Below are 15,000 nucleotides of genomic sequence, written 5' to 3'. Positions count from 1 at the left end.
ATGCCTAGTTGTATCCCACATGTGTCATTGGAGGCACTTGATAGCCTCTATTTGCCATTTATATATTTTAGCCCTTCCTGAGCTTTCCATGATCAAGGTAAATCCTTGCATATCATTGTAAATTAATGGTAAGCTTAATCAGAAACATTAAACTTTCTTCAGCGTAGAGAAGTAAATTTATGTCATTAATGTTTTTATCAGTCAGTGTTTCAGTTTGAGATGAAGTTTGAAGGTTTTTCTCATCAACCAAAGTAAGGGTTTCATATTCATGAGTGTCTTCATTCAATATTTCAACTTTGGTGGCACAAAGCCATGAAGACCTAGAAATGACAGTGATGTTTCACAGTCTGTGATCATTTGTTTTCGAATCCTAGATTGTAGTCTCTTGCTATAATCTGAAAAGGAATTTTCTTTTTGGAAAGGCTCTGGACTAGTCTTTTACATTTATGTCGAAATGTATTGGTAATTTCCTGATTTTTAGCCAGAGGTGTTTTTAACTTCTTCCCAATTTTGACTTTCCTACGCCTATCCTCTAGAAGATCTTTTTCAAGCTTTCTATTCAGTCCTTTAAAATCACTATTCTCACTTTGCAGCTTCTCACAGTTCAGTTCATTGTAATAAATCTTAAAACTGTAGGCTGAATATTGTCTTATTGTTTTCTTTGTCCACTGGGCAAAGACCCTTTTTACCTCATTGCCTCCTCGGGTTTTGCCTTTGGCTAATGCTTCATTTAGGGAATAAATCTTTGATATGAACATCTGCAGATCTAGAATTGACTATTACACTATGAACATATTGCACTTCTGGCATACTTTCTCTATTACGATCTTCAAAACTGGGTTCGTTTAGCTGAACTATCCGTCTTAGCCATTTCTTTTTCACGATTGGCTTCTTCTTTAGCTCATTCATAAGTTCGTAAAGAAGTTTACAGACGAGGCAAAGACAGGGACTAAAAACATTTGAGATTTATTCTCGAGTACATAAAACTACATAAGACATTTTTATGTAAATGTGGACGTTAGACTAAACTATAAAAGGAGTGAAAGGAAGAACACAAGATGGTACAAAATATGTATCAAGGCATTGTGGGACAAGAGCGATTTGAGAGTGCAGAAAGAACCCAGTTTGATTTAAAAGTTGAACAGCCTTGAGCAGAATAATCTGGTGACAAAGATAAAGACGGGTAAGCGGGTTTTGGTTTGAGCGGTTTACGTCAATACATGGGCTGATGTTGGATAGTTTGATGGCTTGTTTCGACATAGAGGATGGTCAAGGGGAGGACGGTGTTGATACAGAAGGATCAGGCCAAGGAAACATTGACAGCTAGTTTTACTCTTAGTCTTTGCTATAGTTCCTAGATCGAGCACCCCTAGCACCTGTAGGCACTCCCTGGATAAATTTTGTGTTTCAAAGCCTATGAGCTTCCCTCCTCTGGCGTCTTCTCGTAATAAACGGGCTGCTAGCAAACTTGCTGGAAATATTGGCTGATGTCAAATCTTCTTTGAAAAAAAAAAATAATGTGACATTTAAGAGTTAAAGAAGGCAGAGTAGACTGTTAACTCAAATTGACTCGACTGGGGAGGAAATAACAGTGGCATTAAAAGGGAAATTGAAGGCTGAGGTTCGAATCAATATTTGTTAAACGCAACTTCAATGAGCTCTTTTGTTAATTCAACCAAATGTATTTCTCATTTAGAGTGGTGCAGCAGATGGGACTAAAACAAATAAGTTGCATGAAAACACCTCCTGCTCCACATGTGCTGCAGGACATGAGGAAACCTTCGCTTCTGGCAACAGTAATTCTGCAACACCCTTGATCTGCTTCGCGTCTACATCAGCAGAAGATTACAAAGAAGCAACTACCTATAGCAACAATGAATGTGTAATACCCTTTATTGCCACTGGCTTCCCTACCACCTCTTGGGCAGGGCAGCAAAAAGCCCTCACTTCTGGCAGCAATGAATGCACAATACCCATGTTAAGCGTTCCTTCGATGTCTGAAGAAGAAAATGATGAAACTGTTCCTTCTGGAAACATTAAATGCACAATACCTTTTATCAGCACCTTTCCTGCATCGGAAGGAGACGATCGAGAAGACCTCATTGGCGATGTCAGTGATGAAAGTGGGATTCCTTTGATCAGCTGCTCTTCAGCAGGAAATAAAGAAACCATCACTGATAGGAATAATGCGATACCTTTGATAGTAGTTTCGTCATCAGCATCCAACCAGGAAGATATTCCCTCTGATAATACAGGAGATGAATGTGATGAGGATTGTGAGTTGTTTGCTCCACTTGATCTTATTAAACTTGCCTGGCAGATTGCACGAGGCATGGTAAGTCAATAATGGTTAAAATGGCATAAGTCAATTTTCGTAAGCTATTTAATTCCATTCGCTATTGCTCAGCTAGCGCTAGGGCTTAGACATTGCTCTATGATGTCTGTTTGTGACTGGGCATCAAGATTTCCTAAACTCCATTCAAGTCAGTGTTGTAACTTCCTCTTATCTTCATGCGGCTTGGCGGATCAGTACATTTTATTGATCCCAGTTTCTCTATGGCGTTATGCTGGTATCTTCCAGGTGCGATTTTTAGTGGATTGGAAATAGTGAACTCACTATCCTTGTATAAACAAATTTTTCCTCCTTGAAAAGTACTAGGACCTAAGTGAGCTTATTTCAAGAAATCAATTATGTTATGTGGCACTTTCACTGGAAGTGGAATCGGCACGACATGACCTATGAGTCTCTGTACTCTTGTTATGCAGTGTTTCATGGAATTGTCCAGTTTCCAAGCAACTAGTCAGGTTATTACATCCTACATTGTAAATCCCTAGCAGTGCCCATGATTGTTTTGTTGTCGTTCACAGAGCTATCTTTCCCAGAAGGGCCTAGTCCACAGGGACCTAGCAGCAAGGAACATTCTCGTGGGCCATGGTAAGAAAGTCAAGATTGGTGACTTCGGATTGATGCGGCAATTGTACCATGAGGAGTATGAAGCAAACAATCAGAAGAAACTGCCTGTGAAGTGGATGGCTCCCGAGTCAATTTTTGAAGAGATCGTCACCACCAAGAGCGATGTGTAAGTATCAGGTTTTGTCTATTAAATTCAGTAAAGGTAATCAATGTTATAATGAATTGTATTTAATGTTGACGACCTAACATCGTTGGTATTGCATTAAATAAATTCCTCCCTTAAGTCCGAACGACACAACAGCAGCAAAATGAACACTGTTTAGTTTTGCTGATCCATTTGTTTTGCAGATGGTCGTATGACGTGGTCCTGTGGGAAGTTGCAACTCTTGGTCAGTGCTAAGAATTATTTCTAAGATTTTAATTAATATTTTTGTACCGTATCTTTAGACGTTTACTTATTATGTTGAGACTCAAATACAAGAAAGTGTGTCATAAATTATGAAACTACAGTCAAGCAAAGTTGTGTACGTGTATCTCTTAAAACTGTTTTTTAAAAGAAGTTATCTAGTTATTACTATAATCTGGCCCAATTTGTTCAAAGCCTGGATAACTTTATCCAGTGTATACGATATACCACACATTAATTGAAAACGATTAAACGTTGACCAAGGCTTTCGCACACACCTAATACGTTGATGTGCTCCGCATTTGCATATTCATGGTTATGTAAGCCAAGACTGAAATATTTGCTCTGATTGAAACTATCGGATATTGACTGATACTGAGAGTTTACTGACTAGCCAATTTACTGGCTTGCTGCCTTGCCAAATGGCCCACTTACCATCTGAGACATCTGACTTAGCAAAAACAAACGTTTCTTTGTTTAGTTTTCACAGTAGGTAAGTAAGTAAGTAAGTAAGTAAGTAAGTAAGTGTACATCTAAAGATGCAAATGGTGTGGACACAAATTTGGGAAAAATCAAAATCTTTCTACTTTCATCAGGCAATCTTAAAAAAATATGATTACAAGCCATTAGATCTGTTTTGGAGACTATATAGAAGTTGGGTCTTAAGCTTTGGTAGAAAAAGAATTTCACGTCATGAAATTTACACACAACCCGCGAAATGTTCCCATTTCTTGTTTCCCCGCATTTTATTCCCATCTCATATTTTGCTTTAGGTAAAGGGAATGGGATAGGTTAGAATGATTTTGTCAGTCTACAGAGTCAATTCTCTTGGATAGTGTCCAGGGGTTCAATCTTTCTCAAAATCTCTTGGTACACTAGTTTTGTTATTTTACTGGTACTTCGAGAAATGTTGCTAAAATGGCTTTGCCTTTACATAGTCTTTTCGATTTGACAAAATTGATCTCTTTAGAAAACTCAGGGATAATGCAATTAAGCAAAGCTGAGAGGCCATGCAGTTATGTTGTACAATAAGCAGGAATCGTTGAAGGTTGGATAGATGTTATAGTATATATTCTCTCTTGTTAAATGTTTCACCTTAGTGATCCTCCTTAAAAACCATTCTCCAAAAAGGATTGGTTTACTGCATTTTCTCATAGGCGAATTGTATCACAATAGTTTTTGTAAGAGGTGATCTTTCGACGTAATTTGATTTTCAAAAGTTTCTCTCGTCCTAAAGTTCAAGTATTTTGCTAAAGAGAGGATCTGAAATTTTCGTCAACTCCTGGATGTCTTTTGCAACGAAGATGACCAATAAACCATTTGTACCGCCGCACTATTTAAGAGCCAAATCCAAATATATTTTCCATTTTCCGTCGTTACTAACATCCAAGTATTTTTTCATCCATGTTGGCTTAAGAGATTCATTGAAGGAAGAGATCTTGGAGAATTTCAGGTTACTTTTGCGATAGCCATTAGTTATAGCTTTTGGTTTACTTTTGACTCCTTTTCTACTCCATACAAAAGTGTAAAACATCTTGTCTTCCTCTCTCAAAAAAAATATTGGTCTGATGGCAGGGCAGTTGATAAATAAACCAGTTAAGAGGCAAATAGAGATTTCAAAATAGTTATTTTGCCTGCTAAAGTCAATTGGTGATACTTCCAACAACTAAGAATTTTCCTTACCTTCTCCCTTTTCTCCTTTGTATTTCAAGGAAGCAAGTTTGAACTTTAGTTTTCGGCTATTTAAATTCCCTTTTAGGAAAAAAAATTGGTTGTTTCTGATGACGCTGCCGATCTATCCATCAAGGCCCGGAATTTTGCTTAACTCTTCAACTAATTCATGTGCTGACGACAGGCATTCTCTAAAACATCTAAAATCAATGAAGAATCATAAGCGTGTTGGCTTATCATTACCTGGTGATTATTTTCTAAGATATCTCTCTGGTGACTTCTCTAAGATATTTCCAGCGCAAGGTTTACCACATGGCCGATCTACCGTTTGTTCTTCATTTCGTGATGAAAGCAGAAAGATTTAGATTTTTCCCAAATTTGTGTGCACACCTGTGCATCTCTAGATGTGCACTTACTTACTTACTTACTTACTTACTTACTTACTTACCTACTGTGAAGTTCAACGCTTTATGAAATCCTATTTTAAAATGATATTTACCTTACCCCTTGCTACCTCAAGGCTTGTTTTCCTTAGTAAGACGCCTCGCTTTCTTTAAATGGTTTTTTGACTATTTTCGTCGTACCATAATGCAATATGTACGTTTTTTGTTTTTGTTTTTGTTTTTTTTGTTTTTTGTTTGTTTGTTTTTTTTCTGGGGGGGTGGGGGGGAGGACTTCACATTAAAGAAAGAAAAAATTAATAGAGTTAAATTACTCTTGGGACTGCATCATGCTTTGGTGAACTGGATATCCATTGTTATAATGCAAATAGCCCCCTGAATAAAATGTATTATGGGACTGGTGAAAAAAGTAAATGGTATGTCTCAAGACATGTTATGTGAATAATTTACAGGGGGCTCACCCTATGCTCAGTTTAGCCACAAACAGTTTTTGGAGAGTTTGAAGAGAGGTTACAGACTGGAGAAACCTGACATGTGCACAGAACGTGTGTAAGTTCTCCCTTAGTGATTATAAGGCATCAAACATTGAATGAAACCATTATAAGAGAGGTGTGGTACATATGATCGGAGGAGCAGTGTTCAGAATGTCTTAGTGTAACTGAGTTGTTTGATCTATTTTCATGCGCTTACTCTTTGCATCCATCTTCTAAAACACAAAATGCTTCAAGATAACTACTAGGCTAAGACCCAGGTAACATAGGTTGTATTTGTCGAGACGTCATTGAAAATGAGTATGATCTCCTGTCGTATCTGGCCTCACAGAAATCAGTGATGTACAAAACCACTGGCTTGGCCTTAATTTTTTCTTTTGTTCCATCTCACATTTCCTGAACTACACAAGAATTGAATGGAGGTGTAAGTTCATGGATTTTAAAAACCTTAGTATAAAGCCATTAGGTATTCGCACATGTCCAATATACACAACCTGTCAGTGAGTCGCGTCGAATATCGTGCTGCTAACGATCCGTCTCACAGGAAGTCAGGTTGTGATGCTTGAAGCGGAAGTGACCTTTAGTTGTCGGAAGTCAGGTTGAGGGCGAATTCAGTATGTTGATGGATCATGACGAAACGTCACAACAGGAGTCGACTTCGTGTTGTGCTAAACGTCAGGTAGTGGTTCTTGCGTTCAAATCAGATAATGTTCTGTGCCATAACAAAGCACGCAGATATTTCGATGCTTCGTTCTTAAAGCGAACAACAATAGGCCACACGGCAACCTGCAGGCTTGTAAACATGAAACGCAAAGATTTGAGTCTACGCAGACAATAACTGGCACACAACAGTTGTATGCTTCGTTCTTAAAGCGTTTGCGAACATTGAAAGACGGTTGAGTCGTGTGCTTCGTTCTTCATCGTCATCGGCCGGCTGCTGCGCAGTCGACTGAAGCTTCGTTCTTACAGCCGATTTCAGTGCAGTGTATAGACCCTGGTTTTTGAAACATGATTCGCCCGTTCATGATTCGCCTGTCATGATTCGACCATGATCACGTGATTCTGAGAAGAAGCACTTGCACGTGGTGGAAAATGGAGGAAAGTAACTGTGGTGAGGTAGCCGAGACGGATACTAGTGAGGCTCCAAGCGAGGTGTCTTCCATAATAAGCGGGAGGCAGGCCCAGCTTTACGTAAAAACGAAGGAGGGAAAAGCAAAAGGCGTTCCATCGAACTGTTTTTTGCCAGATGAAGAATCCTTTAGCGCGTGGAAAGGGGCAATTCGACGTTCGGTAGCTGAAGTGGAATCTGTTGCTGTTAGCGATGTCATTGTTGACAAAATATATGTTGTGAGCAAAAGCTCGCGATCTCTGTCGTTAACAGGCCTGGTGGGGGATGATGGGGTTTTAGCAGCATCGCTGGAGTACCCTTTACGCCAGAAGAACGGAAAAAGAAGTACTGCCATTATTAAGTTAGCCTGCGACTGGCACAGAAGGGGTGAGTACACTACAAGTAGCAACATTTGACTGGTGAAGTAAGATTTTCGGTGGCAAATTTCAATTTCTTTACCTGATCCCCTTATTTTTGAAAGTTTAGTCTCACGAATGTTTAACTGTTGCCAAACGTAGTCTTGCCTTGCTAAATTTGCGTCCATTCGGTGGGGCGACAAAAACATGTGCGTTTCATGGTGTCATCATGATTGGTGTTATCTGTGCTCACCAAAAATAAAAAAAAATTGAATCTTGAATGAAAATACGCCAATAAAGGACACTAAAATGAACACAAACAAGTAAAGAACATCTCGCGTCTTCCTGTCAATAAAGGTAGTTTTGCTAGTTTGGCTCTCACCACCGATCGCTGAAGAATTGAAATATTTTTTCCCAGCGACAATTTCTGTCATCTCACGTTTAGTGTTTTTGTTGTCTCCTGTGGTGAACCCAGTGAGCGTACCGCCGAATTGGCCGCGAAAAAGAAATGGAATCGTGGCTTATCTGTGAACCTACATTTTCTCAAGTTTGGCAAAACAGGTTGTTATAATTGGGGGTAGTTATTGGCAATGTAGGCTAAAGTTGGTTCTTAATAAGGTTTTTTTCAGTAGAAACCATTCCTGTACAAGCAGAAAAAATAGGTTTGGTCCCTTATGATACAGCATTTATTTATAACTGTCATGTCATGAGCCTTGAGCAAGACTAACTAAACAATTGTATACACTATAAAGTCAGCAAAGTTATACTTCTTGTTACAAATGCTTATGAAAATATCCCATAACTCACATGTAAGAATCTATTAAATTTTCCTTGGCTAAACAGGTTCTTGTATTAAGGGGTATAAAAATGGGAAATTTCTGCCAGCAGGCTTCGAAACCACTAGGTTCTTACATGCGGGTTTTTACTGTATTCATCCATTTGCTTGGCAAAAATCCTGATGGCATTGCATTGTTCTCGAATTATTAAAATATTGGTGTTTTTACAGGAAATGCAACTCCCACCCGATCATCTCCCCGCCTGCAAAATACTGATGATTATACCTTTAATATCTATGTAACTGCGGGAGTAAAACCTCCTTCGACAGCAGAAGGACCAGTGTACACTATACATGATGTTTCTTCTCTGGTTAATCTTAATGCCATCAAGAAGTTGATCCGGCAACAAATCCCAGATGTCTGCATTAAAGCGGGTCTTTTTTGGCTTCCCAAGAAAGGAAAGCAGTGCCACACCTTGTGCACCGATGTTGATTTAAACACAGCTAAAGATGAATACAGCCAAGGGGGAACTGTTAAGAATCTAAGGCTGGCTGTGGCAACGATTTCCAGTAAGCCCCTTAGTTCAGTATTTCTATAAACTATAATGGTCATACTCTATGTTGTGGATGCATATGTTTGCATAAATTATCACAAACAATTGTTTTTCTGGAGTGACTTCAATTATTTGCTGCTAATAAATTTGTAAACATTTGATTGTGCACTTTTTATTTGGGTTTCACAAGAAATTGAGTCATTAGGAACAGTTACCAATAATTACATGTACCTTGGGGCAATTGCTTTTTTCTCTTCCTGTGGTTTGTTTTATTTTTAAATATGGCAAGGAATTTAAAAAGATACATTTCAATTTCTGGGATATTAATATTCTCACTGATTTCTTTTTGCTTTTCACCTTGTTTGAACTGCACTGATTAGAGTTGAAAATTAACAGTAGAAATGTGTAGATAAGGAATATGAAATTAACTATTCTGATGAAGCAATTAAACAACATGTAGCCTTTTTGTCTGGGATACAAGTTACCGGTATATTGAATATTTCATTATTATTGTTTTCACAGTTTGGATTCATAGACTTTATATTCTTGCCAGTTTGTTCTCCCATTTCAGATCAGCTGATATTCTCTAATTATAGAATATATATATATATATATATATAACTGCAGACAGTACTGTTTCGGCCTTCTGGGCCTCATCAGTGCAGTGCTGATGTCTGGGATGGAGGTTAAGCTTATAAAGCCACCCCAAATGTCCCACACATGTGGTGCATCTAAGCCATGCCAGAGTGCTCAAACTAGCGAGCTAGTGAGCATGCGCAATTGCTAGCGGCAATGACTCATCCCAGTAGAGTGCTCAATTTGGACATGAAAGCGAAAGCTTTGTAATGCCAAAGAGCTATATCTAACTGCAGACAGTACTGTTTCGGCCTTCTGGGCCTCATCAGTGCAGTGCTGATATCTGGGATGGAGGTTAAGCTTATAAAGCCACCCCAAATGTCCCACACATGTGGTGCATCTAAGCCATGCCAGAGTGCTCAAACTAGCGAGCTAGTGAGCATGCGCAATTGCTAATATATATATATATATATATATATATATATATATATATATATATATATATATATATTATCCATATACGTGTGACTAATTGAAAATTGGAAAGCAAGAATTCTAAACAGTATCTTCACATGGTCTGAAATAGGGCATAATACTAAGGTCTATTTCTATTTGAGGTGGTGGAAACTCATCAGCAGCAGTAAGGAGAGCCATCATGCCTCATGATGAAAGAGCCAAAAGAAGGAAAACATTCCCTCCAGCATACAGTGACAGTGGTGCAAGTGATGATGAAGCTGCTTATCAAAAGTTTCTGAAAGGCAAAGGTGAAGGCAAACTTAAGCCAGGCAACAGCAATTGGAATACCTGTCATGTGGAACTTCGCAAGACTCTCGAACAAGCTTGAACCCTAGATCGATATGGAATAAAGCATCTCAGTTTGTGGACTGATTTGATACAAGATGGAACACTGTCAGGATGCCACGAAGAACCTGACTGGTCAAAGTATCTTACTGTGGTTCATGTAGAACCCCTGCCAAAAAGAGGGATGGGATTTGTACGTGCAAGGGGACAAAATGATGTACTCACCAATTTTCTCCTTCAACGCGAGGAAGAGAGGCGATGGGAGAGACAACAGCAATCTTCCATGCATGCCTTGCTGTTGTCTGCATTGTCCCCAACAGTCAGACCCCTTTTCGGTGATGGTGCATCACCTTGTTCCCCTGCAATTCAGCGTTCAAAAGAAAGCTCTGGAGGCAATCAAGGTCAGTGCACTGAGGAAAGTCTTCTTCCCACTAAAAGGCAAATTAAGTACAATACTTGGTCTCCACCCTCATGGTCCTCCAGTTCACCAGAGTCAATTAGAGAGTTGCCAGAAAATGGTAATTCTCTGAGCTCTGATGTAACAGAAAGTGATGATTCAGAGCCCTTTGACTTTGATGAATGGGTTAAGGAACAGGTTGCTTTGTGCAGAACAATTCAAAATTCATGATGAGAAGAGATTACTCATACTCTATTAATTTGAAATAATTGTCCATTACTCATCTTCTTAGGTTTGTTACAAATGAGTGTTGAGGATGTTGGACAGGCATTGATAACATTGAAGTTGGGGAGATATGTTCAGTCCTTTCAAGACCAGCAAATTGACGGTGCTGTGCTAGCACATTTGAACAATGAAGGCCTTCAGCAACTGGGAATTAATGAGCAGTTGCATCGTTACATTTTACTTGGATTTGTTTCAAAAAAGAGCATTGGCCTAGACACCAGTTAACAAAAGGAAAGAGTATGTTGTTCCAAAGTCTTCAGAGAAATAAATTCTGTCATTGTTGTGTTTACAGTTTCTTCCATCACTTCTGAAGGAAACATCTGTCACTAATTTATTCAAAATTTCGCTCCATAACTTGATAATAGATTGTTAATATTCTTGTGCAAATTCATAGTTTTAAAAATAACATCACTGGACTGTGTACTGTTAGGGTTAGACTAAGTTGGCAGATCATGTGGGTTCATACCAGTCAGTAGTTACTGAGTCAATAAAATGTGTAAACTCAAGTGTTGTAATGCTTTATTTGCAAATTTTTTCTCAGTATCTGTAGCCACTGTCGGTGAAGAAACTCTGAGCATCATCTGCAGTGATCTGAAAAGAAGTACAAGGTTTTGTAAAACATGCAACTACATGTGTAAATTGAAAACCTTTTTAGGGAATTTGTGGATTGAGTATTCAATTTTTAGCTAACCTGTGTCACTTCTGGACATACAAAATATGCCCCTTTCCCAATTATCGTCATAGGATCAGTACAGTTGAATTGCTGGAAATATATTTCCCAAAGAAATTGAATTGCATACTTGATAAAAGGGGATTCCCACTGGACCAGAGAATGCATCATTTAAATGTTGTGAGGATAACAACTAAGCATCTACTCAATAGAAGGGACGACATCAGGGACTGAACTGTATGACAGTTTGTGCAGTCAGCAATTTGTTGGCTGCAATTTATAGGCATCCTCCAAATCATCAAAATATGGAGAACTCCACATTTTATACATTTCAATTACCTCCTCGAGAGCTCTAGCCATGCAGTACTTTGGATTGATTCTTGTGACGTGCCTGTTTCTCTTTAGAATTGCTTTAGCCAAAGAAAAAGCATACTCGATTGGGTTCAGGTCTGGGGAATAGGGCCTACCAAAAGGAAAAAACAGTTTTTAAATTAATTTACTTCAACGTGTTGTGGATGAACTCATTAGCATTTAAATGCCAATAAGTGCCATGAAAATGTTTTTCAATATTTCTTTATATGAACTTTTCAGACAGGTTCAACAAATATCTTTGCTGCACACAAGCAGAACACATTTAAAGTGACCCCTATGACTAAAATCGCATCTTTTCTATCGAAGCCATTTTAAAACATTGACACGTAGCCTTCATGAGAGGAAAAATGTTTACTGTTTTCAAATCTCTTTATGTTTCAGAGATATTCATTTACATTTACGTTTTTAAAATATGCAAATTAGCCAAGGGATGCTGCATATACTCAACCAAATTTTGATCAATATGATGAAAAAAGATCTCACCCAATTTGTATTAGAAATGTTTGATTACTACTAAATGTGCTCCACAATTTCAGCTTAACAGTTTTGTTACCATGGCAACATTATGGGTTCCAGACCTCCCCAATATTAAAGGCATTTCTGGCTACCTATGGCATTTCATTTTCATATTTGCAAATGGTGCCTCATATACATGATCCAACAAGCATATAAACATGTTAGCTTTAGTTTGTGGCCTTCTTAACGGTTTTCGAGCTGAAAATCACTCATTGAAATCAAGTGGGTGGAGACTGGAAAAGAACGAGTTGCTATGGGAACAAAATGTTTTATAGCCGTAGGTGTTTTTTTTTTTTTGTAGAACTATTACCCTACCAAGTGTCAATGGTCTGCGCTTGAAATTGGCCAAGATAGCTCTATTTATATACATGATGTAATATTGGGTTGAGTGCTTGACATCATCAGTCATCTCACATGCATATTTTTCAAACTTAAAGTGCACCTAATCCCAAAATATTTTATTTGCTGAAATAAATCTTTGCACCTGTTCAAAAGACACTGCGCCTTTTAAACTAAATCTTGACTTTTTTATGTTGTAAAAGTTACGAAATCCAGCCGTTATCTGTTCCACAACCGAGCTAGTATGGGGCATGGGTATATTCCCGGTTTGACGTCACAGACTGATTTGCATTGCATTAAGTCTTTGTATACATACATGCAAAGAATTCTGTGATACATCTAAGAGATTAAGAGGTAGAAATTTGATCCTAGTGGCACTTTAATATATGAATTGTGTGTATGGTTACATACGGTAAGAATGCTGCAATTCCTCCTTTCTGGCTGACGATGTTGATAGTGACATCAGAATCATGTATTCTGCAGTTGTCCATTACCACAACAGAACGTGGCTCTCCTAAGACAAATCTACCAATGCTGGGTGCAATGAAGTTCTCTAAGGCAAAGTTAAAATCCTCAGTGTTGAATGCATTGGGTACAGTGTGAGTAGCAACAATGCCATTGATATCCATTGCAGCCACCACACTATACCTCTCTTCCCTAACAAAGTCTCCAACAACATGAGAACTGAGTCCTGGCCGGAAGTGCCCATCTCTCTCTATATGGGTGGAAAACTCAAACTTAGAGAGAGAAAAAGATTCCTAGGAATGGAATGTCCAGTAAGTATATGTTATTTTGGAATAAAACAAGGTTAGACTTGAGATGGGTGGCAGATTTTCACCAATGGCTGACAGGTTCAGGTATTTTAACATTGTCTTCAACTTGAAGATTTAATGGTGCAAATCCACGACAAGCTTACATTAATACTGCAATTACCTGTAACTTCTTCTTGTCTTTTGCTGTTTCATCAATAAACAAGAACATTTCCTGCGGTATATCAGCTACAAAGCGACAGTAAGTTGCTCTTGCTAGTTCACTTCTCTGTTTGGCAATGATCCGCAACTATGGAGAACACAAGTGTCTAGATAAGTTTCTCCATATTTCCTTTCAATAGCATTGGCATTCACTTCCTAAGCTCAAATTTCGGTTGAAACCATTCGAAAGAGTCTTGGTTCTGACGACTTTAAAGTTACAAATCGATGTGATAAGCTTAATATTTTACAATTAAAACTCGAGCAGCTGTCAACAACCAGCAACAACATGTTAAATCGGGGTAGATGCTTCCACGCACTTCAGCAAAGCAAAGATTATAATTACCCAAAGCTTCTTTACATAACTACAGAAAATCCATTGAGCTTAGAGTTACCTTTTTATATGTAAATCCAAGGCGAAGTATCGACCTGCACATAGTTGCAATGCTAATCTGGGTACCTGTGATTGTTTGAAACCAGTCTTGATACTCGTCCATATACAGTTCCGGCTTACTTTTTTATCATTGCCTCCAGAATTCTGTTTTCCCTATCTGTTCGAGTATTTGAAAAGAAATGTTTGTGGTATAAAACCTTATTTTTGAGTAACATGTCATCATATACAAGTAAACTCGCACAATTTCACATGCAGGCTTCGATTATTACTTACAGGATAAGATTCTCTGCCTTCCATATCTTCTCTTCTGGCTTACCTCACCACGCTCCCTGTACAGCTTGCGAATTTTTGACACAAAGGCAGTCCTTGTAAAAAGATACCGGGCGGTCTCTTTAATAGAACTGCCGTATAAATGTTGATGATAAATTACTCGCCATCTTAAGTCTTCGTGCAGCGCTTTCATCGTTCGAACCTCGGCTTGGTAACCTCACGGGCGAATCATGCAGGGGCGAATCATGTTTCAAAAACCCGGGTCTATACACTGCACTGAAATCGGCTGTAAAGCCAACAAAAACCTGGAAAAGCGCCGGAATGTGCTTTTGGGTCTTAAGTAGGGTCTTAAGTAGCGTTCGTTCTAAAAACGTTTGCGAGCACTGTAAGACAATTGAGTCGTATGCTTCGTTGTTAAGGCTTCGTTGTTAAGGTTGTGAATGCTATTACCAACAAAAATCTTCATTATTAGAAAAGTGCCAGCATATTCCTTTGGGACGCAAGTAGAGCCAAAAAAAAAATTGTGAGCTTTGTTAGCGTTACACTGAAGGGTAGTTGAGTCGTGTGCTTCGTTCTTAAAGAGTGTGCGAACGCTATTTGCAACAATAACCTTGAAAAGTGTTGGTCATCTCTTTCACAGGTGCAATGGCTCTTAAAACAGCCGTTTCTTGCTCGCTTAGTCAACGCTGTAGGTTTTTAGGAAGCCTGTTCAGGAACAGGGTAAAACCATGACCTT

General features: G+C 38.6%; 1 protein-coding gene and 1 long non-coding RNA gene across 2 annotated transcripts in view; both read left to right on the top strand.

The window, feature by feature from the left end:
• LOC137973216 (uncharacterized) overlaps nucleotides 1-1,789 on the top strand; it is a 15,352-nt gene extending 13,563 nt beyond the window's left edge. The window contains exon 3 of the long non-coding RNA XR_011117185.1: nucleotides 1,697-1,789. This is a non-coding gene — a long non-coding RNA (uncharacterized lncRNA). The remainder of the gene's footprint in view (nucleotides 1-1,696) is intronic.
• Nucleotides 1,790-1,993: 204 nt separating this feature from the next.
• LOC137972783 (fibroblast growth factor receptor 1-like) overlaps nucleotides 1,994-15,000 on the top strand; it is a 32,194-nt gene continuing 19,187 nt past the window's right edge. Inside the window, exons 1-4 of the mRNA XM_068819496.1 lie at nucleotides 1,994-2,335; nucleotides 2,869-3,080; nucleotides 3,263-3,303; nucleotides 5,845-5,941. Of these exons, the coding sequence (XP_068675597.1) occupies nucleotides 1,994-2,335; nucleotides 2,869-3,080; nucleotides 3,263-3,303; nucleotides 5,845-5,941 (692 nt within the window). The remainder of the gene's footprint in view (nucleotides 2,336-2,868; nucleotides 3,081-3,262; nucleotides 3,304-5,844; nucleotides 5,942-15,000) is intronic.

The sequence above is a fragment of the Montipora foliosa genome, chromosome 10, assembly GCF_036669935.1.
Source record: "Montipora foliosa isolate CH-2021 chromosome 10, ASM3666993v2, whole genome shotgun sequence".
NCBI classification, from domain to species: domain Eukaryota; kingdom Metazoa; phylum Cnidaria; class Anthozoa; order Scleractinia; family Acroporidae; genus Montipora; species Montipora foliosa.
Note: the sequence above shows the minus strand (reverse complement) of the source record. Positions and strands in the feature narration are given on the sequence as shown.